The sequence below is a fragment of the Athene noctua genome, chromosome 2 (assembly GCF_965140245.1).
Source record: "Athene noctua chromosome 2, bAthNoc1.hap1.1, whole genome shotgun sequence".
NCBI lineage: Eukaryota > Metazoa > Chordata > Aves > Strigiformes > Strigidae > Athene > Athene noctua.
This window is the reverse complement of record NC_134038.1, coordinates 91,229,636-91,257,595: the sequence shown is the minus strand read 5'-3', so window position 1 is coordinate 91,257,595 and position 27,960 is coordinate 91,229,636. Positions and strand designations below refer to the sequence as shown.

The 27,960-nt window shown below is 45.4% G+C and overlaps 1 protein-coding gene across 1 annotated transcript; it reads right to left on the bottom strand.

Annotated features, from left to right (window-relative positions):
* Nucleotides 1-127: 127 nt before the first annotated feature.
* TNFRSF11A (TNF receptor superfamily member 11a) lies at nt 128-26,623 on the bottom strand. Its single transcript, XM_074897870.1, has 10 exons — nt 26,426-26,623; nt 13,830-13,911; nt 13,235-13,360; nt 12,561-12,704; nt 11,449-11,542; nt 10,996-11,090; nt 10,010-10,117; nt 8,035-8,087; nt 5,506-6,373; nt 128-1,357 (listed from the first exon to the last, which is right to left on the bottom strand). Exons 1-10 carry the CDS (start codon nt 26,483-26,485, stop codon nt 978-980), a joined length of 2,010 nt encoding a protein of 669 aa, XP_074753971.1. The 5' UTR covers nt 26,486-26,623; the 3' UTR covers nt 128-977.
* Between the last annotated feature and the right edge of the window lie 1,337 nt (nt 26,624-27,960).

Below are 27,960 nucleotides of genomic sequence, written 5' to 3'. Positions count from 1 at the left end.
TCTGCGCCTTAAACGTCAGTGAAGTTATTCATGCAGCAGTGTGCTAGGCACACATCACTCTCATTTTCAGGGGTTTGAATTCTTCTGGCAAGGTGCAGTAAGGCAGAGGTGAATCAGGGCCCAAAACTATAAATGTTCTTTGCTCAGGATTAATCAGATATGCTTGTAAGGCATATCAGCTCTATTTTGCCTGTTGTTGTGCACTTGGGGTAGTCTTACATCTATTCATACCCACAAGTTAATAAGGGACAGACCAGGATCTGGGCTCTGGCACTGGTTTGAGACTGGAGTGTTCGCTCCCTCGGGGACAGACAGGAAGGGCTGATGCCACCTGCGCAATCCCCATGGGGAGGTGAAGGTCAGCAGCGGCACTAGGCTCAGCGGCAGACGGGGCTGACACTTCCTTCCACCACCAGAGGCATCGAAAAGGCCCAAGACCCAGCAAAATGGGTGTGCAGCTTAGCTGCAAAAAGAAACCCCCGAGGTGGAGCTCAGGGGCCCCTTTCAGTGAGGTTCTCTGCCATGTCGTCCCCTCTCCAGAAGCACCCTGTTCACCCAGTCAGTAACGCTGCCTGTCCTTCTCGCAAAATCCCCAGCCCAAAGGATCTCCTCAACTCTCCTTTGTCGCTTGCCAGGGAGAGGTGCCAGGAAGCGGAGGGCAGGCAGGCAGCCCGCTGCCCCAGAAGGGAGAGGAGAGTGCCCTGTCACTGCTACTGCAATGGGTGCAGCACGCCCAGCTTCACGCCTGCACCTGTCCCCACTGGTAACCTCCTCAGTGAGAGCATCACCACCACCACCGACAACGTGCACCACAAGGGTCCTTTCCAGCTGTAAAATTTCCTAGGAGGCACCAGGGGCAGCCACAGTCTCCGAATCTGTCACGACACTGGGATTTCAGCAGCCCCACGGCAACCCCACACCTCCTTGCATGGGCTGCCCATTGGCACCCCAGCGCGCAGCAAGGACACCGGCTTGCCTCAGTTCAACACCTTTTCCGAGAAGTGTCCCAGCTTCCCCTCTTCCTGCACGGGCTGCAAGGCCTGGCCGCGGCAGGACAGGCCCCGCTCCTGAGCCAGGGGTCCGGTGGGCCACCGCACCCCCCCGCTCCCTGCCGCCGGGCAGGCGCCCTGCAGCACGGCACACTTCTCCTTGTAGTGCTGGGCATTGCCAGCAAAAGTCTCACAGCGGCTGAGGTTTTCCTCCTGCACGGGGCTTCCCACGTTCTCCTCGCTCGGCCCTGAGGCCGTTGGCCCCTCCTGGGAGTTTTGGCTAAGGTAGACAACAATGATGTCGCCCTTGAAATTCATTACTTGTCCACTTGAGATAAAGGTGGAGTTACTGTTTCCAGTCACATTTCCTGGGGAAGGAGGGGAGAGAAAAGAAGACACATGTGATTAATACTTTCCCCTCATGAGATGGATGCTTAGCGCAGTGAACTTAATCCGCTTTACTCTTGGTGGCTTTACTCTTGTTCCATTATTTTTTCCCCGTGACACGAGGTTGCTCTTATAATCAATGCCTTCCACTGGACCTTTTCATTATTTCCATTTTTACCTCCTCAGGACGAAGCCTGTCATCCACGGGGAGCCTGTCTGGAAGGCTTGGAAACATTTTCTCTCTCAGTTGCACTCTGGGAAGCAAGAGAGATTGTGACAATCTCATGCTCCTCTTGATGCCTGATGCACAAGCTGCATCCAAACTGCCTCTACCCATGGTTTGTGAGGAAATGGTCATTATTTCTAATTATGATATATTTTTTCAGGGTCTCAGGCATCACACTGGGTTTTTTTTTCCCCCTTGGTAAACAATCAATCCTACCATGTGGGTGAGGTAGCAGGCTTAGTGAATAAATACTAAAAGACTTAACGTCAGCCATACAGTCACACAGTGTCCAAATGATACGGAGTTTATACAGTTATCTTATATTGTCCCGATCCTCTGTGTAGGTACACTCTGCTACTCACCTAGTGCCCTCATGGACTTACCTGGATATACTGACTCCAGTGAAGAGATAGAGTCTATGTTATAGCAACCTAATGGAGTTATGGTTTCAGTCAGTCTGCCTGTGGTTAGAGGTCTTCCACTATAAATTTAATCTTTCTGCCATCCAAGGACTGGGTCACTGACTCAAGTGACAGCAGGACCAGGCTCTGGGAATTAATAAACTTCCCTCAGAGCAGAAAGAAAATAACTAAGAGCAAACTTTCGACAACAAACAAACTTGTTAAAGTTTGACAATTAAACCAAAGCAACCAACTAAAAAAAAAGGTCTTCCTAGCCTACGAACACAATTTCTATGAAATGTTTTTCCTGCTGTCATTCACTTAATTATTACTTGCAGACTGATTTGACCCTTTTAGACATTTTGTGCCTTCCTCATTACGTTCTCAACACTTGAGACATTCCCATTTTCAGTGCATCTAAGCATGGCCCAGCTGTTTTTCTAGTGGTCACGGATGATGTTTGCACATCAGCAATGGAAACCAGGCTCCAGATTTGCTGAGTTAGGACCTGTGTCTGCTCATAAATGAGTCTGGGTAGCACTTGAGTGACTCTCTAATAGCCCCGCCTCAAACAATCCTGTTTATTTTCGCTAAACCACTGCATTGCTAGCTCTTTGCTTTCCTTCCAGGTGGTGTCAATAAGAGTTTTTTCTCTGGCATTTTTTTTCCTACTGTTTGCTTCCCCCGAGTTCAATTCAGTTCGGCTGTTTGCCATTAACAAAACTGTTAGGCATAATGGGAGTACAAAAATAACTGTTTGACTTTATACAGATTGCCTGTCACTCATAAAAAGTACTGTGGAAAAGTTTACCAGTGCTTAGTATGAGATCAAGAATTTAGAGTGAATTTATGAATCAAGAACTTATGTGACAGTGGGGGGTGGGGGGGAGCAGATTAACACATTTATAAAGTTTAGTTGAATGTGTCTGGCAAATTTTTGTTGCTTTCTGGAGACACCGTGCTGAAACAAAAGGATATTTGAGGCCCAGAAGCACAGAATATGGACACAAGAGCTTCCTGAACTGCACTGAGGGATGTGCTTCCAAAGTGGGAAGTATAAGGGACATCTTCAGAGGATTAGTGAAGGCGTCATTCTCAAACATTTCAGCCTTTTGATCTCTTCAGACTACCTGATAGTATTAGTTACAATGACAGATTAATTTTTCACTAAGGACTGGAACAATGCAGGCATTAATTTTCTCTGAGCCATCTATGGTCTCTAGGTGGTGAAAATGTGTGTCACTGCCGAACCGGGCTGGTTTGCGATCTGGAAGTGAAGGGCTCTGCAAATCCATTCCCAATCGTGAGTCACTTAAGTCTTCCTGCACTAATGCTTTATGCTGTAGCCCTACACATGACTTGAGGGGGTCATGAACTGACACTTCATGTTCGGACTGCCTCTAGGCTTGAGAGGTTTGAAAGAGTACTTGAAGGCTTACCTCCATCTCTGGTGCTGATCCCTGTAAATGACACCTGTCCAGAGGTCTAGTTTGGTCCTCAAGGGTCCTCAAGGAGGGACAGCATTTGCAAGTTCTGTTGTCATTTTGAGTGTTAGGGAACTAAATGATTATCCCTGGCCCTTTTCTTCCCATTTTTTTATCCACCCTCTTTTGTATTGTTCTGTCTTAGCATGACTGTGCGCAAAGCCTTGGTGGCTTTAGTTGCTTTGAGAAGATGTACAGAAAGTTATTTTGCATGCACATTTATTCCATCTGGGCATTTCACAAGGCCCAGCAAAGTGACCAATGCCACTGCAGCTCCACGTGCAGCCACAGTGTGGCCAGGGTGCTTCAGTGTGGAACCTATGGCCAAGCCCTGTCCCACTCCTTGTGCAACCAGGTGCTGCCAGCAGGGCATGGCTATTCTGTGGGCAGAAAAAAGTCTCTGCTAGCAAGCCATATTACCTACAGATTAACTAACCCACACTCTCATACTGTCCATAGCTCAGTCAGTACCTTCTGGCAGTCATGCCTGGAAAATGGCAAATTAGGAACACAGTATCTGTGCTCAGGTTTCACCAGATGGCACTATAGCATGTACATAACCAAAGGCACAGACAAAATTAAAATCTCATATAAAGAATTATGCTGCAGATCTAAGATGGCACTTTCTAGCATGTCTTTTATATCCAAGCTCTATTGTTCCTTAATATTTTCTCTTCCTCTTCGTGTCAGATTTAGAAAGAAAACCAGTACTTTTGCAGTGCCAAATATGACTTGGCTTTCAGTTGCACTTCAGAGTCACCTTCCAACAACAATAAAAAAAGATAATCTGTGTTCTCTTTACTATTGCTGAATTTTGTACAGACCAGGCAGTGAAACTGTGTCAGGATTTCAGGAAACTGAAGAAGCAGAAAGAGTATCTGCTCTCCGAAAGATGAATGCTACACACTTTCAGATTCCCACATGGCATGCATGTTGGGAGAGGATGGGCCTTCAAAAGTGTAGCTTTTGGGCTTTGGCAGACTGACAAGAATGTCTCCGTAAGAAACTTCAAGGCACAATATGGTTTTAAAGGAGGTCAACTTCTTATGACTGCTCTGTGTATTACAGTAATACTTAGATGTCCCAGTCAAAACTAAGGTCTCATTACGCTTGGCAGAGCATCGACATAAATAAAAATAGAGCATCTGACTTTAAGAGATTATAATCTAAAATGACTAATAACACATGACAGGCATATTGCAGACTTTTATACTGAAAAAAAGTCCGAGGGCAGAAGGTTTCATCCAGAAAAGGCTCATAACTTCCCTTCTGCTAGTTTTGCTTCAGTGATCTTTTTTTTTTCACCGCTTTCATTTGACAATTTTGATGTATTTACTCAATTAGTAAATTGGCAACAGTGTTTCAGAGTGGTTTAGGGGACAGAAAACTTGTGTATGGAGAAACAACGTCTGTATAAAATTATTTTTAGGTGAATGCTTATATCCGAGCAAATTAAAACAAAGAGAAAGAGCTAAAAGCAGAAATTTGAACATAATCTCTTAGACCCAGTTGTGGCCACCAGGTTTTAGCTCCAGCTGGAGTTTCACTGACCGTCATGTAAATGGAATGGAATCGGACTTAAACCTAATGGCAAAAATGTGCTGGATGGAAACAGCAGACTGCTGGATGTAATATCATCTGTTTGAGCATTATGCATCCTTTCTTGACTCAGCCTCTAGGTCCCTATACTCTCCTCCTTCTAAGTTTTCTCCAATACACACACTTGCTGTCACCAAAATACTTCACTTGCACAATTGCCTGGCCTCTGCAGTGACAGCCAGAAGATGGGTTCTGCATTGCTGGCTACATCAGGGCAGGACAAAGGTCCTTCACAGTGCTCATACTATTTGCAGAATTCACTACAAACCAAATGTTCTTACTACTTCAGTTTTGTTTTTCAGATTAACTTCAGGGCAATTAAGCGAAAAGGTATCATTTTATTCTTCTCCCCTTCTCCTAAATCAGACCTGCTGAATTATCCTATACAACTGTGTACAGGTGAAGCCAAATGGGCTTACCAGATGCTGGAGGGAGGTCTGAAGTGCTGCTGTTGTTTGTCCCTGAAGTGCTTCTGTTTGTCCCTGAAGTGCTTCTGTTTGTGTTCTGGTGCTTCATGTTGGTACTATCCAAAGATGCATCTTCTACCCCATGATCACTTGTTAGAGTGCTCTGACCAGCAGAGAGAAAATTCAAGCCACAGGTGCACTGTGCATAGGACTCAGTTTCTGGAGATGTGGAGGCACTGTTGGCCGCAGCACAACAGGGTTTGCTCCACTTTCTGGGAGATTCCCTGTATGAAACGCCACACCTCACACAGATCTTCTCTGAGTCATAGTTTGTTGCAAAACGATCTGTATCTTTGTTGCCTTTTTCCTTCAGGCAACTGTGGGCATGTTGGCAAGATTTCTGAAGAAGTCTGTCTGTGGCAGTGTGTGCCCCATCTATGTTGGAGGAAGAGTGAGAGCCTTGAGAGACTGATACATCCTCTGTGCTCCCAATCCCTGAAAAGTACTGATTTAAGCTGTCGTTCTCCCCTGCCTCCATTGGTTCTGAAAACGATGACACAGTTTTACTGGCAGTCCGACTCAGTAAAGATAAATAATCAGCGGTATTGAGATCCTTATCCATGTATTCATCTTCTGTGGGAACTGTTGGGAAATGGTCATCTTGAGTCTCAGTTACCACAGAGAACTCTTGGAAGCTCCCTCCCACCTCGCATGGTGCTGTGCCAGGGCTCCCATTCCTGCAAGGAGCATGGCCACTGCTGCAGCATGACTTTCCAGGGGCAGGAGAGCCAGTGGGGCCCAGGAGACCCGTGCCTTCAGAGGTCTGGGGGACAGCAGCATTCATGTTGTTCATGGTGACAAATGCATCTCTGGGGGGATCCTGAAAGAAATTAAAAATAAAAACTTGTTTCATTAATAGATGAGCAGAAGGTTATTTTCTAAACAAAGAAGGAACAGGCAGATCTCAGTTATTCCTTGTGTGGACCTGCTGAGATTGAGCAGCACTGATATATTTGAGTCTTGAAGTGTAATTCCATTCTGCAGTGAAACTGTGGCCAGTGATGTTGGGCTCAGCAGGCATTCAGAAAAAAATCTGGTGACTTGGGGAGCAGTAACATTTAATTTTCGGAGACAACTATTCCTAGTTCTTAAGAAGGCACTTAAGAGTTAATAAATCTAGTCGAGTTGCTGGATTCTGCTGTTTCTTATGGACCATAAGTAAGACTACGTAACTGCTTATAAGGGTTTGGAAACCCCCGGTGTGTCTGAAGGGCTGTTGATCCATGAAGGCCTTACTGGGAGCAGAATATTTAATGATTGAAGAAAGAAATTGGGTTGATTCAGAGGGCATAAGACAAGCTAGAAAAAAAAAAAAAAAAAAGAAGTCACATGGGCGAGGTTTCTTTAACTTAGAAAATGTTAGGACAACAAATTCAAAGGCCCATGATATCATATTGCCAGTACTTGTCAAAGTAAAGCTGTATTTTTGGTTGCAGCTCCAAAAAAAAAGGTTGGGAAATACTTCCAGGGTTCCCTTCAGTTCATGCAAGTTGTACTGTGAAGATGGGTATTTAGGAACTGATACCTTTAATTTCTAGTGTCTGTTCAGATCTTCCAGGGTAGAAGAGAGAATGTAAATGCTGCCAGCCACTAATTGCTGTTGAATCACTCCTCTGTCCTGGAGGCGCTGAGGAGCTGCCAATGCAGGAGGTTGCATGAACACTTACAAGACAAAAGAGGAACTGCCTGTTCAAAGAGGTGGGTTGGTTTGGTGTGGGTTTTTTGTAGGAATAGAATTTGAGCCTTTCAACAGCCTTTCAAGAGCTCCTGGATGGGGTGGTGGGGAGAGCATGCACCTGGAACACCTCAGTCCCTGTCCATGGTGTGAAGGAGGCAGTGCACATGAACTTGAACTTGTGCTCCTACCTCAGTGTTTCAAGCATGGGATCTGGTGTTCTTCCAGAGCAAAACCTCTTGTAAGGTTGTACTTTTTTCACATCCAAATGGACAGGAAGGATTCCTGCGAGCACTAGAATTAAGGTGTCTCAGAGCCAGTTTCTTTAGCTGATGGCTCTGTGCTCAATGCCTTGCAAGTCTGGCATTCTTGGCATTGCCCCAAATCCAGGTTTCTCACCCCTGTGAACACTCTGGTATGTAAAAAGGTGTAAACTCAACTGAAGCTTATCCTGCTCTTAGGATTTAGAAAGGCTCTGTCTTAGGCAGAGTCTCAGGTGTTCAGCAACCAGTGGGCTCATGTTTAACTTTCTCCTCATAAATACTTAATCATCACAGAGACTTTTACTGCTGTTAAAACTGGCTGAAACCAGAGAGCAGGTTCAGAGGCTATTTGAGAACAGTGATTTCATATGCCTCACATTTACAGAAAACCAGACTGAAAAAGCCAAAGCTGCGAGCATTTTTTGAGGAACTCAAAACTTGTTTTCTAGCCAAACATTAACATGGAGACTGTTTCAGGAAGGGTGTCAGGAATGCCACAAGGAAAACACAAAACAGAGAGAACACTAGCGTCTTTGACTTTACCTTTGTTCCTTTTATTTGGCTGCATACTTCATTAGCCCAGTTCTGTAGATCTGCTGTAGGGAAAACAAAAAGAGTAGCTGTAACATATGGCAGGCACCGAAGTTAGCCACAGACCTAAACACCCACAGTCATTCACAATCCGCAATATCATATTAAATAAAAACCAGCGAGACTGTTTTTACTGACTGTTCAAGTGTCCCAGAGTCAGTCTAGCTGAGGATTCATTGTAACTGGAACAGGGATATATTTCTGTGGAACAAATGCTTCAAAGCTCCTAAAATAGACCATGGTTAAACTGTGTTCCACATCAAATGGGGTTTCTCTCCTGGTCATATGTCACATCAAGCTATGACTGGCCCAATACCGACCCACTTGCAGCCATACGGTCTATTTCAAGAGAAGTCACATGGATGGCCCAAAGGCCATTCTCAGCCAAGAGTGAGGAGTCTGGAGAGAAGAGGGTAAGCCAGGGGATGGCAGGCTCAAATACAGCGTATTCCACTTAATCAGAGTGTACTTGATAGGGAAATCCACTTGATCGGAGTATTTCCCAAGAAAAAGCTTTAAGTGCAACAATGCTTTATGGTAAAGACTGCCACTTAACAGAGTTAGCAAATCTTGTTTTTTGTTTATACTTCCATGAAACTTTGTAGGGCTCCGTTCTCATGTACTCTTGAAGCTTAAGCTGATTTTGTATATCTCAAGATAGATGAGCTATGTAGCCACTGCCAGTTCCCAGCAATGACTCTGTTCCTCTGATGTTGAGTCTGCACATTTACCACCAGTTCCCCCCCACCCCCCTCCACCCCTAGCAGGCAGAGCTTCCTCCTGAGCCTGCAAGCCTCTGGGGCTCTGGTTAGCAGGATTTATCACACTAAGGCAATGAAGGACTGTCACTGCAGAGCAGCAGAGCAATAGAAATGTCAAATAAAGAACATTATTTGTTCTAACCTGCTTTGTTCTAGCTCCTAACCTGCTTTGCATCATAAGTATTTGGTTTGCAAGGAGAGTCACCATTTCCTCCAGCCCATCCCAGGAATTCCAGATTTAGCACAACCCATGTTTAGTGTGGCAGAGGCAGCCCATTTCTAAAACACAAGCTGAAATATACTTTACAAGAGAGGGTTGCTGTCTTCCCTTCCACTGCTCCTAAAACATTTCATAAATTGCTAGGGCTTGGGAAAGGAGATGATGAAGAAACACCACCAGGAAAAGCTTTCCAAGTTTACGGGGTGGAAATAAAAAATGAAAAGAACAATATGGGTAAGTCCTTAACCAAGGAGATCTAGGTCTTAACACAGAGTAGAGTAACTGTTGAAGGTATTTCCGTTGTATTGATAATATATTCAGCATACCACTGTTATCCAGTATGTCTTTGCTAGAATTTTTCTATTTTTCTACTTTTACCGTTTATTCTATTACCTTCTAGTATTTCTTCCATACCTCATCAGAACTTCAGCCTTCAGCTGAAAACATTGCCTCCATCAAGTTTTCAAATACACATCATATTTTAACTGTCCAGATGTAGGTTTTAGGGGTGGAGGGAAAGTGGGAGGAAGGAAATAAAGGGTGGTGAAAGCCCCTTATGTCCATCCCTGCTTCCCTTCAGGCCAGGGGTCTGCTGTACCACCCGGGGCAGAGCAGCCACACTGCTATAAAAGCCCCCAGTGCCTGCCCCACTTCATCCACACTACGACTGCGTCCACTCTGAGGGCAATCGCCCACCATCAGGGCCGCAGGGGATACCAAACGATGTGCATTATGTGTAAGTGTAATACGCTGCCTGCCTAGAGGAAAGGAATTTGAAGCCTGGCTTTGAGCTAGCTAAAGCATATCCTTACAGACAGATAGAGGGATAGCACAGAACTTCCAGAATAACTCTTCGGTTTCCTAATCTGGTGGTTACCCATGAAATCAGAGTGCACAGAGCGCCATGCAGTTGTCACATTCATGAATATCATTAGCTATCACGTACCTGTCAGCTTTTTTCCCTTATTCTTGTAGTATATGATGAAGATGACAATGCCAATTAGTGCCACAAAAAACAAGATGACAATCAACAAATATAAGATCCTGTTTGTTCCTGCAGGATGTAAAAAAGATGGTGCCATCAACATACAGCTTGTACTTGGCAGTACTTGCTCATTTTGCCTGCATTTCCACAGGAGAGGGGTTTTTTTTTCCTTCCTATTTTATTTTCAGTTTCTCTAATAAGGACAAAAGCTCATGTAGTTCAGAACTACACTCATGTAGTTCTGCAACAAACAGCCTTACTGAAGGTACCCGGTGCTGAGACGTATCCATAAAAATCTTGGTGTCAGAGAGTTGTGATCCAGTCATGCTTCTCTGAAAGTTCCCTTGCAAGCTGCCAGCAGCCCACAGGCTGTGCTTGCTCTTCCTCAGGGGATGGAGGACATACATCTCATGGACACTACAGAATTCAGCTGGCAAAATCTGTCCTTTATCTCAGGTTATGAAGAATCACTGCATGCCAGGCAAGCAGCCACCCTGGTACCATATCCACACTGGAGAAGGAAATGGGCAGTGGGCAAGAAGGGAGAGCTACATTCAGTTGAGACTGTATCCATTGCTGTAAAATAAGCATGGAGAGAAGCTGCTAGCCTTTACACGGATAATGCGTATGTGGAAATCAGCAGGCTGAAAAAATTAAAGCACTGTAAATGCGATGGAGGTCATGGGTATAACAGCAATGCTGCTTGCCATGCAGTTTCAGTGTGAGGTGTAAAGCTCTGCTGAGTAGCAGACATAGGCTCTAGAGCCACCAGGCTTAAAGTAATCTTTAAAGGTGGGATTTTCCAAGAGTGCTGCTTGGTCTACAGCTGTTCCCCCTAGAGACATCATCCACAACAGGAATAGAGTTAAGCCAGCCAAAAACCCTAGTAACACGTCCCGCCTCCTCCCTGCTACTTTCTCACAGATAATCTGTACAAGGACACATACTGTCTTCCGATGGCTCAGGCATCTTCCGTTCTACACAAACTGCATCTGACTTGTCAGTCCCAGGCATGATTTCTGCCATCCCTAGAGCTGTACAGCTAAAAAAGAAAGACAAAAAGGCTAGGTTCTCAAAGAGGAACTTTGTCGTGGCTCCTACATTTGTGCAGAGTAGTAATGTACATTTCTCCCACATTTCTCCACCCTCAAGGACCTCAGATACATTCTTTATTTTCAGTTGTCTCAGCTCAGCAGTTCTGTTGTTACTGCTCTCTCTTGCTCCCCCGCAAGGAGAATTCAAGTTTCAGGGTGAGAATGCCTTTATGGCTGCACAGCCAACAGAGATGGTCTGTGCGCTCTCTACAGACAGCCTGAGACACCCCACAGAAAGATACTTTCACCCAAGCTTTTCCCTGCCTTCTGGCTGTCATGGTCCTTTTACAAGACACAGGGACTTACTTGGTCCAGGATTTACACTCGTCAGTGGATGAAGCAACCTTTGAGAAGTAACCTCTGGCACATGGTATACACATTGTGTCCTTGTCTTGTTGCACTGTGTGTAGTAAAGGAAGAAAAACTTCATAGCTGAGTTCCCATGGGTTCCTTTCCGGTGAGGGGAAGGTCAGTATGGTCCCCATCCCCCTGCTCCACCCCCCACCCCCCCCAATCCCCTTGAAAGCTTCCCTGAAGAGAGTAGGATCTTAGATTATATTAGAGTAGCAATGACAGTCACACGTAAGAAAAAAAAAAAAAGTATGCTAGTCTCACCTGAGCACTTCTTTACATGATCAACATGACAAATGACCGGGAGCCATTTGCAGTTATTGTAAAATAACACACAGCTATTATATCCTTCCCCTTCCACTAACTTCCTCGTGTCGACGCTATGCCATAGACAGCGACGCTAACTGGCACTGTTACTTCTGTGAAGCCACAGTAAACAAAATGCTGTACCAGGATTTGCTAGACTGGAGAAAAAGCAGCACCACTGTGCTCCAAGCCTATCCAGCATTTCATCCTCCATTACTTTATTATGTGCTGCTTTTTTGGGATTCCTCATGCTTGGCACAGCTGTTCCTGGTGTTCATTACAACTCTGACCTTGACTGTCTATTTTCCAACCACAAAACACCTGCATTTTGATTTCAATCAGACTTAAGACTAAATTAAATGTCTGTAATAAATCTTGGCATTACAAGTCATCTAAAACAGAATACCTGTGCTACCTGAAAGGTGTTATCACTTTTAACTTGTTCACAGCATTATAAAATGGCAAAGCAAAGTCACAGGACAAAAACCTATTTCAAATCAGACATGAGGAACAATCCCCACTGGACTGCTTCTCTGAATACTGGAGCAATGCATGACCCAGTGACTCACAGTCAGACACCTCAGCAAACATTAGAAATGCACTGAACACCTTGCGACTATTGCCATGTCCACGTGATATCTTGCAAAAGTCACTTGATCTAAGATAGTATTTAAACTACAGAGGTAGATGCCTTCAAAATGCAAGTAGTCCAGGAATATTATATGCAGTAGTAATGACAACATCCCCTTTCTGTATCTTACCAGGATGCTGGGCTCCGAATCCTGGAGCACATACGGAATTTCGCTGACAGCAGTCGCAGTCTTCATTCCAGTGGTAGCCCATCGTACAAGCACACTGCCGCTGAAATGTGCTGTTCCCTGGGTTCACTTCTCTCAAAGCTTTCCCTAAAAGAGAAAGCAGATGGGAGTAAAAATCTCTCTAAAAAGAAGCTTCAAGTTTATGAGCCTCCTGATCTACCTATTTGCTTTGCCTGAATGCCTGATGCAAAACCATTCATGTTAGAAGAAATGTTCTTTTTCAAGAAGCATGGGAGACTCTTGATCAGCACGGTGCTCCTCACTGATGGCACGCTTGAGCAATACTTCTTATAGCTGCTGTACTTTTCCTTGTAGACCTTTTGCAAGGGTGAGACAAATGTCTTAGGGGAAGTGAATGCACAGCATGCTGAGCAAAAGGACAACCTTTAAGGTCCAACTCACAGGATTGAATGGCTCCAGTGAAGATAATCATTATCAGCTGCATGGAGACTATAGTCTCCCAGCACGGAAACTCTGCTGTCTGGGGACCTCCCTCTCCACCAGGCTCTTCTTCAAGCCCAGCCTCCAGTATCAGGTACCTGAACACCTAGATCCACTTTCCTATCTTCGTGCTTCCCTAATTTGGATCAAAGGGTTCTTCAGTATGAACAGCTCACCTTGATCACATATTTTATGTAGTAAGCATTTATCTTCTTCATTCCAGACATCCATATACTCGTTTGGGCCACACGGCTGGCACACACTATCAGAAATACCAGTGCATCTAGCAGACATATACTTTCCTGTGAATGAGAGAAGGACAAGTAGGTTGTTTGAAAGCTACACACAAGTTGTCTAAGGAGCTTAGGGAAAACAACAGGTTGGACTAACACTGCTGTACTGCTGTGGACAATCATTTCTGCCTGCCACCTTTTTGGTTGCTCAGTCTGGCCCCCATTCAGTGCGGCACTGAAACATCCATGTAGCTCATGCCCTGGGAGCAGTCCTATCTACCCGCATGAGAATCAGGCCGCTTTCTGTCTCCCACAGTGGTTAAGTGCTATCCCAACACAACAGCTGCCAAGGCTTTTGCTGAGGTCAGCAGGACCACTCCTGCACTAGGAGGCACTCCTAAGCCTGAAATCATGCACCTGCGAGGGTATGTGCCAACAGATCAGCAGAGTCACAAGAGCAAGCTGCCTTACTGACACACAGAACTGTTTCTAATGAGCTTTTCAGTTATGAAGCTGGTACAGCCCAGTGCCCACATACCTGGCTCACACTTTGTGCAGCACCGTCCAGAGTATTCATAGTGTTGTTCGCTTTCACACGGTGGAGTGATTTGTAGTGACAACTGGGCCAGAGAAGGAGAGAAAGGACATGAGAACCAATATAACTGGAGAGCTTCAGACCTACCTAGTCACAGTGCTGGCAGAGAGGAGGAAACTTTTCTTCTGTACAGCATTTTGGATAGCTAAGCAGTAAAAATTACCCAACATCTATGACTTCAAAGGAGCTTTGTAGACATGCTAAGAACATGTACTTGATGCTGTACACACAGTCAGGTAATAAATAAATAACACAATCTTGCAATTTGTCATGAACTTTTGGCCTGCTGTACAACCTTTTCTTACGGCACTCCATTATTTGAAATCTATGACTTTAAAACAATTGTTAAGAAAAAAATTGGCATAGAGATACTTCTGTAGTCTCTTCCACAGATATGACCTCAGACCAAGACCTGAACAACTGACAGTTTTAATGTATAGCATTAAACAAACAAGTAAGGTGAATGATTTATACTCTGGAAAAAGAAGAAGTTCCCAGCTTCCCACTGGGATACACAATACTCCTGGCTAGCCCCAGGAAATACTGGACTTGAATTTTGCAGCTTTTTATGGCTCCCACCACATCGTGCAGAGATGGTCCCATGGAACTGAGGCAGCTATCCAGAGAGGTGATACAATTAAGCCAAGAGCTTTTTGCTTTTCAAAGAAGAAACCAAAATCAACAGAAGCCACCTCCCGCAACCACCTGAAGCAGTTCCATGAGAGGGCACCTGCAAAGCAGGTAGGAGTGTTGCCTTTAGCTCTGATGGGCCTCTGAAACCCCTCTCAGCTGCCTGCACACACAGTGGTCATACCCACAGCCCAGCACATGTGGCTCCTTTGGCCAGGCTTTGGGGCATGGCTTGTGCTGGGGATCCTGGCCAGCCAAGCACTGTGCCCAGCCCCTTGCTGACCCTGCTTTGGCTGCCTGAGAGTCTCCCAGCAGCTATCCTCCAGACAACTCAACACCTTTCAACCAGTTGTTGATCTTGCAATAGATAAGATGATCCAAAATCTGGCCCATAGCAAGGAACACCTCATTATTGGATACAGTTGTTAAAAATCTCATTTACTTGGAAAAAGCTGCAGTAAAGCTTCTGCTGCTGGTTAAAGGGAGCTTTTGCCATCTAATAGCATATGACAGCCCTGTGCCTACTGATGCTGGTTTCCATTCCTCTCCTTAGTGTTCTCGCCTTGTTTCCTCCAAGTCTTTACTTCTCCTCTTCACTCTTCTTCTAGTTTCAACAATAGAATAGAAAGTATTTTTCCCTAAGCACCTTGTTCTCTTCTAATGCTGGGAAGGGTCTTGTGACTTGAAGACAAAAAAGGTTGAACTTTTTCTTTAAAATGTCACCTTTTGGCCTGGAATTTGAGCCATGGGTTGGTGCATGACTAGTGTTTATCAAAACTGTGCTAGCTGTGTCTAGAACAGAATAACTACTTCAAGTCAGAGGTCCTGAGTTTCTGTATTTTTGCAGGTTATAAACCACTTATAGCTATTTTTAAAAATCATTACAACAATCCAAGGCCAAATTAAGAGTCCAGTCTTGCAAGAAATCCGTTGTCCCATATATTTCCTTCTCTCTTTGCACTCATTAGCAGTACCTTTCTTGTGATTAGATTATATGTTTTTTTGGAACAAACATTGCATTACGTGTTTGTGCAGCACCTCCCAGGATATCATTCAGCGCTGGTGAGATGAGAGGCGATCTAGGAAATGGAAAGCCTGGCCAGCCTGGCAGCTGAACAGTGACACCGCTCAGTGTCCCAGGGGAAATGCTGAAGACACTTCTGTAATTGAAGGAGCTCATTTTTTACTTCAGGCAGCATCTGCCAGAACACTAAGCTGGCCAGCATGGGATTGAGGTGACGTTGCAGGACCAAGCAAACAGAAAGAAGGTCTAGAGAGACTGATTCCCTATTCCCAGCCATCCGAAAAGGCAATAAAAGTAAGGACACCAACAACAGGTCCAGTCACTTGCTTTTTGTCACAGAATGTTCTCTTCTTCCTTGTTTCCCCAGTTTGATAGTTCCTCTTTAGAAGACTAAAAAATTACTGAAGTGTCAAACAAGGGCAAAGTCATCCTTTTTAAGGAAGGATATGCAAATCTGCTAAAAAGCATTCAGCTAAAGGGTCAGGAATAATTTCTGAGAATCACAACTCAGCCTGAGGAGAAGCAGCAATCCCCTGGTGCCAAGGCTAGGGGACCAGGCTAGTTGCTTGGCCACTTTTTGAAAATTGTTTCATACCTCCATGCTTTACCGTATAAAGAGGGCTATTGTTACAATACAACTCACAGCTGCATAAATCTACGCTCTATGTCAATAAGTAGTCTCTCCTGTGACCGTGTCCTTCCCCTTTTCACACAAGCCAATGCATTCACAGAACTGTGATACTCCCTCCTGGATTTATGCTCAGCAGCATAAAGACAAAGCTCTTGGCATTCATGTGCTAACCCTCACGTGAGCCCAGCCTCCTCACGAAGGCGAGGGATTTTGGCCTAGTAAGGACTGGCTGGACCTGCCAAGCATGAAAGCTGGGGGGAGAGAGGACAGGAAGGGAAACAAAATCAACCTGGGATTTTGTTAGGGTGGGAGTCGAACTCAGGCCCTCTTGCTAACATAGCCCCACTGAAGTCAGACAACCCTTGTTTAATCCTCTGCCAGGGGACCATGTGTTGTCTCATTACCAAACTGTGCATCTGCTTCACTTGGGGGCTGAGAAGTACTCATGCTCCTGGCAGCACGATGACCGGATCTTCGCCATCATCAGCACATTCCCGCCAGTGTCCTTCTGAGACAGGGAAGTGCAATTCATTTGCAGATGAGGAACTCGCACACAGAGGCCAACTGGTTTTACAGAGGTGACAGGAAACCAAACCAAGTCTCCCAAGTCTCAAATTTGCCCTGTAACCCCTGGAACATCCTTCCTCTCATGGGGTGCTGGCCTATGGGTCAGAGTGATTTGGACATTACTGAGCTCTTATCTAGAGAGAGAAGGGGCCTTGATGAATGAGAAGGTATCAACCTCCTCCGAAGTGATTAAATAAGACAAAACCCAGCCTGGTCATTACTTTGATGGTCTCACTATTGATGAAGCTGCCCATTAAATCCCACTACCACATGCAATTGAGTGTTTCAAAGAGCTCTAGATATCCTGTGTAAATTTAACTTGTCACTTTAAGAGCATGCAAAGCACACAGATTTGCATCAGTTCCTAAAAATCAGCCAGCTTTCCTGCTTGATTAACATTACTTCAGAACCAGTATCTGTGACAAGGGAAGAGTCCAGGGAAAAAAAGTCAAACCTCCTGCAGGCTTGGTGGATCCAGTTCGATAAAGCACACCAACACCCATTTACCTTTAAGCACGTGAGTAGCACCATTGACGTCTTTGGAAAAACACGCATGCTCATGTCAAGGTTTGCAGGAGATGTGTTTTGGTGTTGAGCTGCATGCAGTCTTTTCAGCTTTTTTTTTTTTTTTTTGAAAAGGACACTAAGCAAGAGTGTGCTTGTGCTTGTAGGGTCGGAGAGCTGCAATGACTCAGAGCTACAAAGCACCACTGTGTTACTCAGACCTTGAAAAAACACACACACAGGTGCTTCTGAAGGGGGAACCAGCACCATTCAGATTCCTGTCCTCAGGCTTAAGGAAATATTTATTCTTGGTGCCATTGAGCAATCGGATGGCAGCAGAAGCTGTGTGTCATGGATGCTAAAATTACTTTCTCGCTCAGATGAATATTCAGACAGACATTTCAGAGAAGATAGAGTTGCATGGGCCTCTTTCCTTCAAAAGAAAAAATCTGGAAGAACAAGCTCGGGGGTTTCCACAGTCTTTTTCCCATGCCACTTCTGAACAAAAACCTGAGGCCTCAATGAGGATTGTTCATTAGCAATGATCTTAGTTTTGCAAAAATTGAGATGTAAAGGGACATGTCAAGGGGTAACTGTCTTAAGATGACACCTTAAGACACTTAGTTGTTTCTGGAGAGTATTCAAGTCATCTATCATCGTTTCACTGAGCAAAGCACTTATTTTTCTCTATTTAGTATTACACAACCAAAGTACCTATGGGAGAGACAATTACGGTCTGTCTTGCTTTGCACACCAGTTGTTCTTTATACTTTGGAGTCTGAGTTTATTCAAATCACTTGCTTTTGAGGTCCTTAGATTTGCCTGCTGTAGAACTATAATATTTCTGTGGGTTTTAGACTTTATTTGCCTTCATCAAGAGGACTGAGCTTTGACCAATTGTTTTCTGATCTGAAATAGCCCCTGCAAGCACAGCACCCTGGTATCCAGCTAGGACAACCTCTGCAGTCATCTGCTGCTTTTTCTCCTTCAAATACGAGCCACTCCCTCTCCTCTCACAGGTACTGACTGTGTGTCCACAGCCTTCCAGGTTCCTACCTGATCTGGGTCAGCAAAACCCAGATTTCTTCAGCTTGTTGCCGGTTTCAGAGGCTTGCTTAAAAAATTATTTAAGAATAAAAAAAGAATATAGCTCTCAAATGGGCACTGCTCCATGGCTGGTGCACCCAGGTACTCTATTGACAGGTACTCTATTGAGGCGCATAATAGTAACGTGCACAACAAATGACTCTAGAAATTTTTACAGTTGTGCATTTATAAGGGGAAAGAGGAGTCTTACGTTATAGACTTAAGCATAATCGCATGGATGCTGAGTGCAACAGTCCCTTCATAGACAGTCTCCACAGTTGATAAAAACTCAATCAAAGCAGCACACAAGTCACAGCTTTGCAATTCCAGTTATTCGCTTGCAGGTCTGTAATTCATCATGAAAATCTTAGATTGTGAATGAAATGCTTTTGGTGATGTCAACTTTCCAGTGACCAGTAAACCACATCACAGAACTACCACCACGTGGTCAAATATAGCCGGGAAATGGCAGCAGCTAAAAACTAAATATTATTTCACTCTTAAAAATAGGTCCTTGAAACCCTGCTAGAGCCTGAATACCTAAAGAAGCCAGAAAGAACATGAGGGATAAAACCGATAATAAATAGGTCAAGAGAAAACTGCAACTTGCAGCCAGAAAGCAGGCAAACAGCAGTAAAAGCCTCATCCTGACTACTCCCCTTGCCCCCCTGTTTTAGAGCGCAGCAAAAGGCAAACACCTGAGCAACTGGTGCTGCTCCGCCAACGGGAAGGACCGTTCATCAATCTCAAACCCAACAGAGTTATTTCTAGCCGGCAGACTACGCAAAGGAGAAGTGCTGCACTGACCACTCTTGCAGCAGGGCGGTGGGGGTAAGGCAGGCAGGAACCTCAGGTACATCAGATGAGAGATGACGGAGGTGATGGCAGGGCTGAAATGACTACTGACTAAAACTGTGAATTTGGCCAGCTTTCTTCTGTGGACTCAAAACTCACCACCACGTGCACAGTGTTTGTCATTCAAAAACTAAGTCTTCTTCATACAACAGTCAGAAGGGTACACTTAACATTTTCTTTGATTGGGTGGTCAGTAGCCTCTACATGTTGCCAGGAGTTTGGTGCAAAACCTCGTGCTTTAACCTACATGTCCTCATTGCCATAGCAATTCAAAGACTAACAAAGCTGCTAGGTAGAATATTTTAAAGATGAATCAGAGGGTAAAAACCCAAAAGCTAACCAAACCAAAATATTTCACAAAAAGGCTTGACAGCAAGACAATAGTCCATAACAAGCAGAAATAAAAACTGCAGAATAATGAGATTACTAAAGCTAATACCTAGACATGCTTGTGAAAAGGCCTGCAAAGGCAAATCTCTTCTAGATTAAGCAGGTGCAACAGCAGCACTCCATAGGAAAGTTTAGCAGTCTCACCACTCCAGGTACACTCTCAGTGACTCACCATGAGTAGCTCTACATCCATTCCTGCTTAATTAAACTAATAATAATAAAAAAGCACTAAATACACAATCATTTATGGGGAGCATGCTCCTCTCTCATTTTAGTTCAGTAGATTATTTTTCTATGTTTCATCAACTGAAGCAGAGTCTTAATGAAGAAATGACCATGAGAGATTAGGATTTCAGTGGGGACTTTCTACGTTTAAAAATCTGTATGTTTATGTACTCTTGCCTTCCAGCATGCCATCACAGTGGAACATAATGTATTAATCTCTTATGGAGTGAGGTGAGATCCTGCAATCCTAGCTGAGCTGCCAGGAAGAATGAGAAAGCCTGTAGAGAAAGAGGGGAAGCCTGCTTTTACCGCCTCATGCTCTGCTTTGGCTTCCTCTCCTGGGTTTTAACATTGCACATGGAACAAATGCTGAACATTCTGCAGGCAGAAACATGAAGGATAGTGGTAGGGCTGTAGCCGTTACTTTGGATGATGGTCATATAACACCCACAGACCATTCTGTGTGAGTTGATTGGATCTGCACCTTCTCCATCATGAAGGAATTGCTGCCGTCATTAAAGGTCTCAGGACTAGCCTGAGAATTGGTTCATTTACTCTTTAGGTGTCACCACAAGGATTCAGCTCTGCTGGGGACCATGGGCCAGTCAAGTCAGTGTAAATATTCCTCCCCGATTTGAATGGGCTTTGGCTTGTTTCTGTAAGCAGCCTGTTTTACATGTGGTACTGCAGGGGAGGATTTTTTTTCCTGTGAGAGCAGATTCAAGGAATCTTCTCATCCTTGCTACCAAACAAGAAAAGTTACTGAAGAACATGATGCTCATAAGGCAAAACTATTTGCCATGGCAAAATAACATGCTCAAAATAGATTCCCTTGCGTGCTACATAAGCAATTTTTACAACTTCATATGAACCTAGTAGCACATTTTTCCCTATCTGTATTCCAGATTAATGGGTTGCCTAACAAAACTTCACAGTATTTTTTTTTCCACACAAGATTTTTTTTCACTTCCCTCCACTTTGACCACTGACTAAATATATTCTGCACCCATCTGCAGTCACAAATGTTGTTCTTTGTCATTCTTGAACAGATTCTATATACTTTTTTTTCTTTTGGAGTAGCCACAAAGTGGTGAGGGTGAATGACCTCATTTTTTTTTTTTCCCTCCTTGGCTAATTGGCTCTTGCAGGGTGGATTAAACCGGCCAGCTTGGCTCTTTTACCGAACACAGCCTTTCCTGGTCTCTTTTATCTAGATTTTAAGAGGGGAGCAAGCCAGTGGATTCTGCAGAGCCAAGAGGCAGCTCCAGGTCTCAGCTCTGTCTTCCCATTGTGCTGCCATCCTCTGCCACAGCCCCTGCTCCAGCCTCTCCTTCGGGAACATCGCAGGGAAGAGGCAGGGAGCCACCACAGAAACATTTAGCCAAGCAGTGTGGGGAACGTGACTCTGACACCGGGATGCTGGTGGGGCCATTGGCAGAAAAGGACCCAGAGAATAAGGGTGAGTGTTGGATGCTGCAGCCTGTACAACTGTAGCTGGCCACAGGGGGATGTATCTGCTCCCTTCCTGGGCCCGCATGGGCAGACCTCCCCGTGATGTTGGTGGGAAATGGATGAGGCTCTATCCTGTGGTGATTAATGACTATTGGGCTTTGTTTGCAGCCATGACATCCTAAGCGCTGTACAAACACCGAAGAAAGCCAAGCCCTTGGCCCAGAGGACTCACGCCCTGAAAAGACAAACAAAACAGGTAACCACGGGAAGCACTGTGAAGAGCAACTGAGGTGGCTGCATAGGTATGGGACAAAAACCAGGATGTCCTGGAGTGCCAGGCATAAGTTCAGTGCTGCTCCTCCGGTGTGGTGCTGAGCCCTCCACAAGGCACCACATCACAAATATGATTGCACGCTGTGGTGACACACAAACAAATGAAAATCGGGAAACTTGCATTTCCCCAGAGCTGAAGCGTCACACCAAACGCTGTTGCTGTGGAGCAGACACAACAGCAGACTGCCCTGGGTGCCAGCACAGCCTGCAGAGCAGGATTGCCTCCTGCAGCCTACCCTGCGACTTTCAGCCGTTGCTGCTCGTGGAGGCCCAACAACACTCTTTCTTCTAGTACATGAACTTTGGACCATTTTCAAAGAAGAGTAAGTCATAAAAAGGGGCAAGTTCTTGCAGGCAGGCTATTGTGTTGTACAGACTGAGGCCTACCCAAGTCCATAGTGCAACCTGGTTAAACAGCACTTAATTTTCACATTGCATTTATAACACACAAATATTTGCCTTTGCACTTTCCGTCAGTAATAATGAACGATTCTCAGAGCAGCTGCTTCTCTGTGTAGGCAACACCGACCAATCCATCCTTGAACCAGAGGGTGAGCAAGCCGCAGCAGACGCCAGTGCCACCTGGCAAGTTGAGTTTCCACTGAAAGGAAGAGGGCAGCCTGTGCAAGGAGCATGGCTGCAGCTGAGAACGTGATGAACCAGCCATCTCTGTTTCCCTCTTCTCCCCACTGCCTGCCTCCAGTAAGCTAATCCAGCATCTGAAGGAACCACCTCCTCCAAGCGTCCAGCAGCCTTCACACCGCAGAGCAGCCCCTCGCAGCATGGGGTGCGGGATGGAAGGAGGTCTGAGTTCTGTGGTCACAGCACGTGGTGGCAGAAACCCTCCTGGCTCTGGTCGCCACAAGCACCTCCTGGAGACCCAGTCATACAGAGAGGAAGATGGCAGGGAGAAGCAGGAGGAGGACAGCCTTGCAACAGAGGTTACCTTTCTGTTGTGTCTATGCCTGTACCTAGTAGAGCAGGGTCTTCCATCACTTGAACTCCAAGGGACAGACAGATAAACATAGCAAAGTGACTCAAATAGCGCTAAGGTATAAATGCCACAGGGCACCACTTTGAGGGTTTAATGATTTTCTACGCTGCAGTTATGCATGCATCCCTTTTACTGGCTGCACTGGTTCTTGCAAAGTGGTCAAATTACACCCCACTTTTCTGAGGGTGCTTGGGATGTGACTAACAAACAGATCCTCAGGGCCACACTTACTCTCTTCTGCTTGACCTGCATTTTTTTCCTTCTGGCACAGTATGAAGAAAGCCTTGTGCCATAAATGACATCGGTCAGTACCCTCGAGATGGCTGATAAGCTTTGAATTCTACTGACTTGTGAAATGTGGTAAAGGTTTGTTTTGGTCCCGTTTGTGGGAAAGAAGAAATTAGATCAGGAAGATGATGCTTAAAGTGAAAAGAGAAGCAGCAGAGGTTTCTCAAATTGTGGAGTGGTTTAGTTTTATATGTATTATATTCCTTTTATATGAGGTGCTATAAGATTTTTCACATGTTCTGTGGGAAGCTGAAAAGCAATGAAAAACTCTTCCAGTTTCCCTTGCAGGAACCATTCCTGCAAGGGCATTTTGACAAGTGATTTAACTGAATTACAGTAACTTTGAAACCCATGCTGTTAACAACGGAATAAATATAGGAGGTTAGATTAGATATTGCAGAAGCTTTGCTCTACTGAGTAATTCCTTTGGCCCTGATCAGAGCAGGAATACTGGACCAGGAAAGCCCATAATATAACACAGCATGGACGTTTTATGCTCTTTTATCCCTTCTCATTATGACTGTGTATTTTAGAAAGTTAAAAGATAATCTATTACTTTGGCCAAAATTTTTCTATAATACAAAAAAATCCACATGCCTGCAGTGAGCAAACTTTCCTTATAAAGTAAATATTACGGAGCAGTGGAAGAACCCATCCCCTTGCCACAGAAGGGAAGAAGAGTCCTTGGCGTTAAACCAGGCAACTGGTTTATTGTGTATTTGCAAATGTACATTCTCACAAGCTTTAACTCCCATCTGACAGAAACATTTATGCTCTTCACTGGTGTTAAGCAAGAAAAGGGATGTGACTATTCTGTACAAAGAAGCAGAGCAGATCACACCTCAGAAAGAAAAATACCATGTCCTCTGACAGGCGCCCAAGACAATCACTTGGAAAGATCATCTTGTGGCTGAAGCACAAGACAAAGAGGGCTGAGGGCTGCTCCCAGCAGTTCTGCTCCATGCTCGGTGTGTGACCTAGAGCAAGTCACGAATTCTCTGTTCCTGTTTCCTCTTTGGTGAAAATGATGACGGTGATCATGACTGTTCTCAGCAGAATTATGACTGCTCATTAACTTACATTTCCAAGTGTTTCTCATTCTTTGCAGGAAATACACTGCAAGTATCACTGCCCTACCACCACCCCACCATATTACCAACTCTAAACTAACACAAGTGCATGACAAACTTCAGCCCTACCATACTTATTCCCACAATTTCTTCCATCACAAACCAGTACTCTTATAAGAAACCACTGTTCAAATCAGTCAAATAAAGGAGAACATGAAAGGCTGTCTGGAAGCAGCATCTCTCCAGTCTTGCCTTGCTTTCACATTCTTGACTTGGTGGGTCCCGCTCACTGTTGCAGACAGGATATTAGCTTAAGGGGCTCTTTAACAATGTATGTAAATTTACACTACAACTTTCCTGGGGAACCCCTACTATATTTTGTATAGTGCTATAATGTATTTACTATAATGTAAATTTACACTACAACTTTCCTGGAGGCCCCCTACTATATTTTGTACTGCTACTTGTCTAAAGCATTGACTATGGAAAGCTGCACCCTGTTCAACCACTTAGACTCAGAATTAAGCACATGTTGAATGAAGTGGAAAGACTTTACACATCAGCCCTAAATAACTCCAAGTTCCCTGTTTTGCATCCTTTGAAAGGCTATGAATTGAGAGGTGAGAAATAATGAGGTGCTCCTCCTGGCTCCTACATCAGGGTACCCAAAATATGCTGGGAGCTATAGCATGGAAAGCTGAATTTCCAAGGTTTGGTCAAGAGTTCAGCAGGTTCCAGGCAATTAGGAGATTCCAAAGGGAAAAACTGTCCCAAACCCAAAAGGCACCAGAAGAAAACAAATACATAATGGTTAGTGACCTAAAGCAAAGGTAAAAGAACACTGAGGTCTGCTCATCATGTGGCATTGATCACAGTCTTAAACACCAGGGCAAAAGAAAAGAGTCAGATACAGAGGACACTGCTGAATGGGACAAAGCACCTGAAAGCTAAGATATAAACATTACTTTTGAAATACGCAGGCTTATTCATATACATATGGAGGACACCTGGAAAGTAGCAATTTAAGAGAAGCCTAAGGAGTGAGGGTGGACAAGAATGAAACATACATTTTAGCGGGGAAAAAAGGCCTGTGTGGTTTTAGGCAGCATATTTAGGACCAGGGATCCAAAGGAAAGGCTCTCAAGGACTATGCGGTCAGACATTAAATTGTAAGCTGTAGACAGCAGAGGGTTTTTTGTTTTATCCTTTTTTTTTTTTTTTTTCCTTGAAGCTGCACCTTGCTCTCAGGGAACCCAGCCATGGCCCAGTTATAGCACTACTTTGAGGGAAGCACTTCAAATGACACAACTAATCAAGAATAATGACCCAGAGAAATACTAGAAGTTGAAATGAAAGAAAAACAAATGGTAGCTAGGCTGCCAAACACTGATTAATGGAATAAATAAAGTGCCTGTAGCGTGGGACTTGCAAACAGCCTGCCAGTCTAGAAGGGTCTAAATAACCTGAAGGGAGAGGAATAATTTTAAGCTGTATAATTAGAAAAAGCAAAGCAAGATTCTGCAAATTTAAACCACTGGAGAAAACCCAGTGTATGCCATTCACAAGGCTCAGCAAGAGCTGTCTGTACAAAGTCATCTTTCTGAAAACAGGGGAAGATCAGCAATGATCCCAACCATAAAACATGCTGACCATTAGCCACCTGGCATTGCATGAAGCTGCGAAAAGAGCACGCTCTGTTTGCAGACAACCACAGAGCCCAACCACACTCAGATCTTTCCCCCGAGAGGGGGAAACCTTTGGGAGCAGGTGACCTGGGAATGGGGTTTGGTTCCCAGCTCTGTCATGAGCAGCACGTGAACCTCCAAACGAGTCACGCAGCCAGTCTGGGCCTCAGTCTTGCATACATGGACCTGGCGCCACAACATTGTCCCACCTCCCGGCCCCGCTCTTGTAGGTTGCCTACATGCTGGATGGTGGATCAGTCAGGGTGAGGGGGGCTGCACCCCTCCGGGAAGGCCTAAAAGCTGGAGGTGGGCTGTGAAGACCATACACGCTCGTCCCATCTCTGAGGGACAAGTGTGCTCACGCTCTCTTGAATAAATCTGTTCAGTAGGGTGGAGTCTGCCTTATTTTTACTCTACATGCAAATTATATGCCTCAACAACCTCACTGCAAATATTTTCTGGTTTCTCACACCCTGCCCTGGGCAGGAGCAGGCTGTTTTCCCTGTAGATCCTCTGGCTTTTTTTGGAGTTTGGGCTATTCTGATTTTAAAGAAGTGAGAGAAGGTTGTGAGATAGGACGAGTTGCAGGGGAAAAACAAAACAAAAACCAAACAACCAGAGGACAAAAAAGGCAGGCAAAGCTCTTCTGCTAAACCGGGCTCTGCCAGTGCCGGCGGTGCAAGATGCCACGGGCTACAACTTCGGTGCCTCCTCTGAGCCCCATGCGAAGAAACAAACCTCCCCGGGTGAGATGCGACACCCACCTTCCCCCTCCTCCAGCTCAGCCCTGGCAGCGCAGCCTTACCTGTTTGCCAGCGGCAGTGAGGCAGAGGAGAAGGAGCCAGCAGCCTGACGGGACGGGCATGTCTGGGTGTCCGTCTCTGCCGCCTCCTGTGGCTCCTTTTCCTGCCACTGATGAGAAACTAGATCCTTCCAGCCAAGCCCCCGCGCCCCGGCAGCAGAGCGAGGCACATTTGAGCTAGCTACTTCTCTTTCTTCCTTTCCTTCCTCTCAGCTACACGAGGGGAGAAGAGAGAAGAAGAAGAGAAAAAAAAAAAAAAAAAGCGCCTATCTGTAGTTCCCACAGCATTTCCTCAGACTTGACATGCAGGGTTTTTTTTCCCCTCTTCTTGTCCCTCCCTTTCCTTTCTCCACCCCTTTTTACAAGAAAGTTTAGTCACCATGCCCACGTCCCTCCTCCTGCCGATGGGGACTGCCTTCCCGGTCCTTCTTGGCAGGGCCATCCATCCACCTGCCTCCCACCCTCTGCACCCTCCCTTCCCAGCCCTCCTCTTACCTGGTGCCATCCCTCTGTGTGCATCTGCCCCGTAATCACTGCCTTCTCCTCACCACCGCTGGATATTGCCTTACGCTGTCAGAGGACAGCTTGGACCTCGGCCAGCCTCCCACCCTCCTCTCTGATCCGACCTCCTGCCGGCACCTGCCCCCGGCACTGGGGAGAGGCTCCCGTCACGTCACGCCCCATCCCATTCCCTATCCCATCTCTGTTCCCATGCAACAGCACTCTGGGTGCCAGCCTCGGCATTTTGGCACAGCTCGAAGCCCCCCACAAGTACTTTGCTTTGGCTGACGGCGGGTGGGATTGCTGCCAGGGGAAAGAAAAGCGGAAGATGGGAATCAGGAGCTCTTCAAAAACGCCCCACGCTGTGCACGGGGTTGGTACTTGCGACCCGACTTGGGACAGTTTGAGGTGGCTTCTTGACCCCCAAAACAGACTCATCGCCAACACCGCTAACCCAGCAGCAACTGCCCTGCCCAACAAAAGAGCAGCTGCAGCTGATGGCATGCTGTTTGAAACCGGGCACAGCCCGCAACGCCCCTCATCTCGCAAAGGGAGTGGGAATCCTCTGCTGTGGGGCAGGAGGGCAGTGATGACCTATGGGGAGCTGGGAATCTGGCAGATCCGTGTCGTTACAGCACCTTCTCTGCCTCCCCGCGCTCACATGCTGCTGTGAAATAAGCTGGGAGCGTGCTTCGGACTTGAGCAAATAAGGAAGTTGTTCTTTCCCTTGTGTATTTAGATTTAACCCTTGACCAGAAAAAAATAAAAGTTGCTCTATGTTTGCAAATAAGTAAACAAATGCAAACAGAAAAGATGAAGAGGATATTAAAAAAAAATCCTTTACCTGTGCTGCTGTGGTCTGATTTCTGCTCAGAGGAGCGATCCTCAGAGCCAGGAGCACTGAGGACAGAAATGGCTGCCGGCTTTCTCTCCTGTATGTGTGGAGGGCCTGCCGGCATGGCAAAATGAATTTATGACCTTCACCTCTACGTCGTTTCCAGGGACCATAAAGCCAGACCTTTTTAATCTTTCTAAAG

Bases quoted from the DNA above. Each gene is read 5' to 3' on its own strand.
- TNFRSF11A (XM_074897870.1), bottom strand. From the start codon at position 26,485: ATGCCCGTCCCGTCAGGCTGCTGGCTCCTTCTCCTCTGCCTCACTGCC. The intron at 12,705-13,234 runs GTGAGCTGTTCA...TTTCTCTTTTAG, and splicing joins ACATAAAATATGTGATCAAG to GGAAAGCTTTGAGAGAAGTG. The intron at 1,358-5,505 runs GTAAGCCCATTT...CTCCTTCCCCAG, and splicing joins AGACCTCCCTCCAGCATCTG to GAAATGTGACTGGAAACAGT.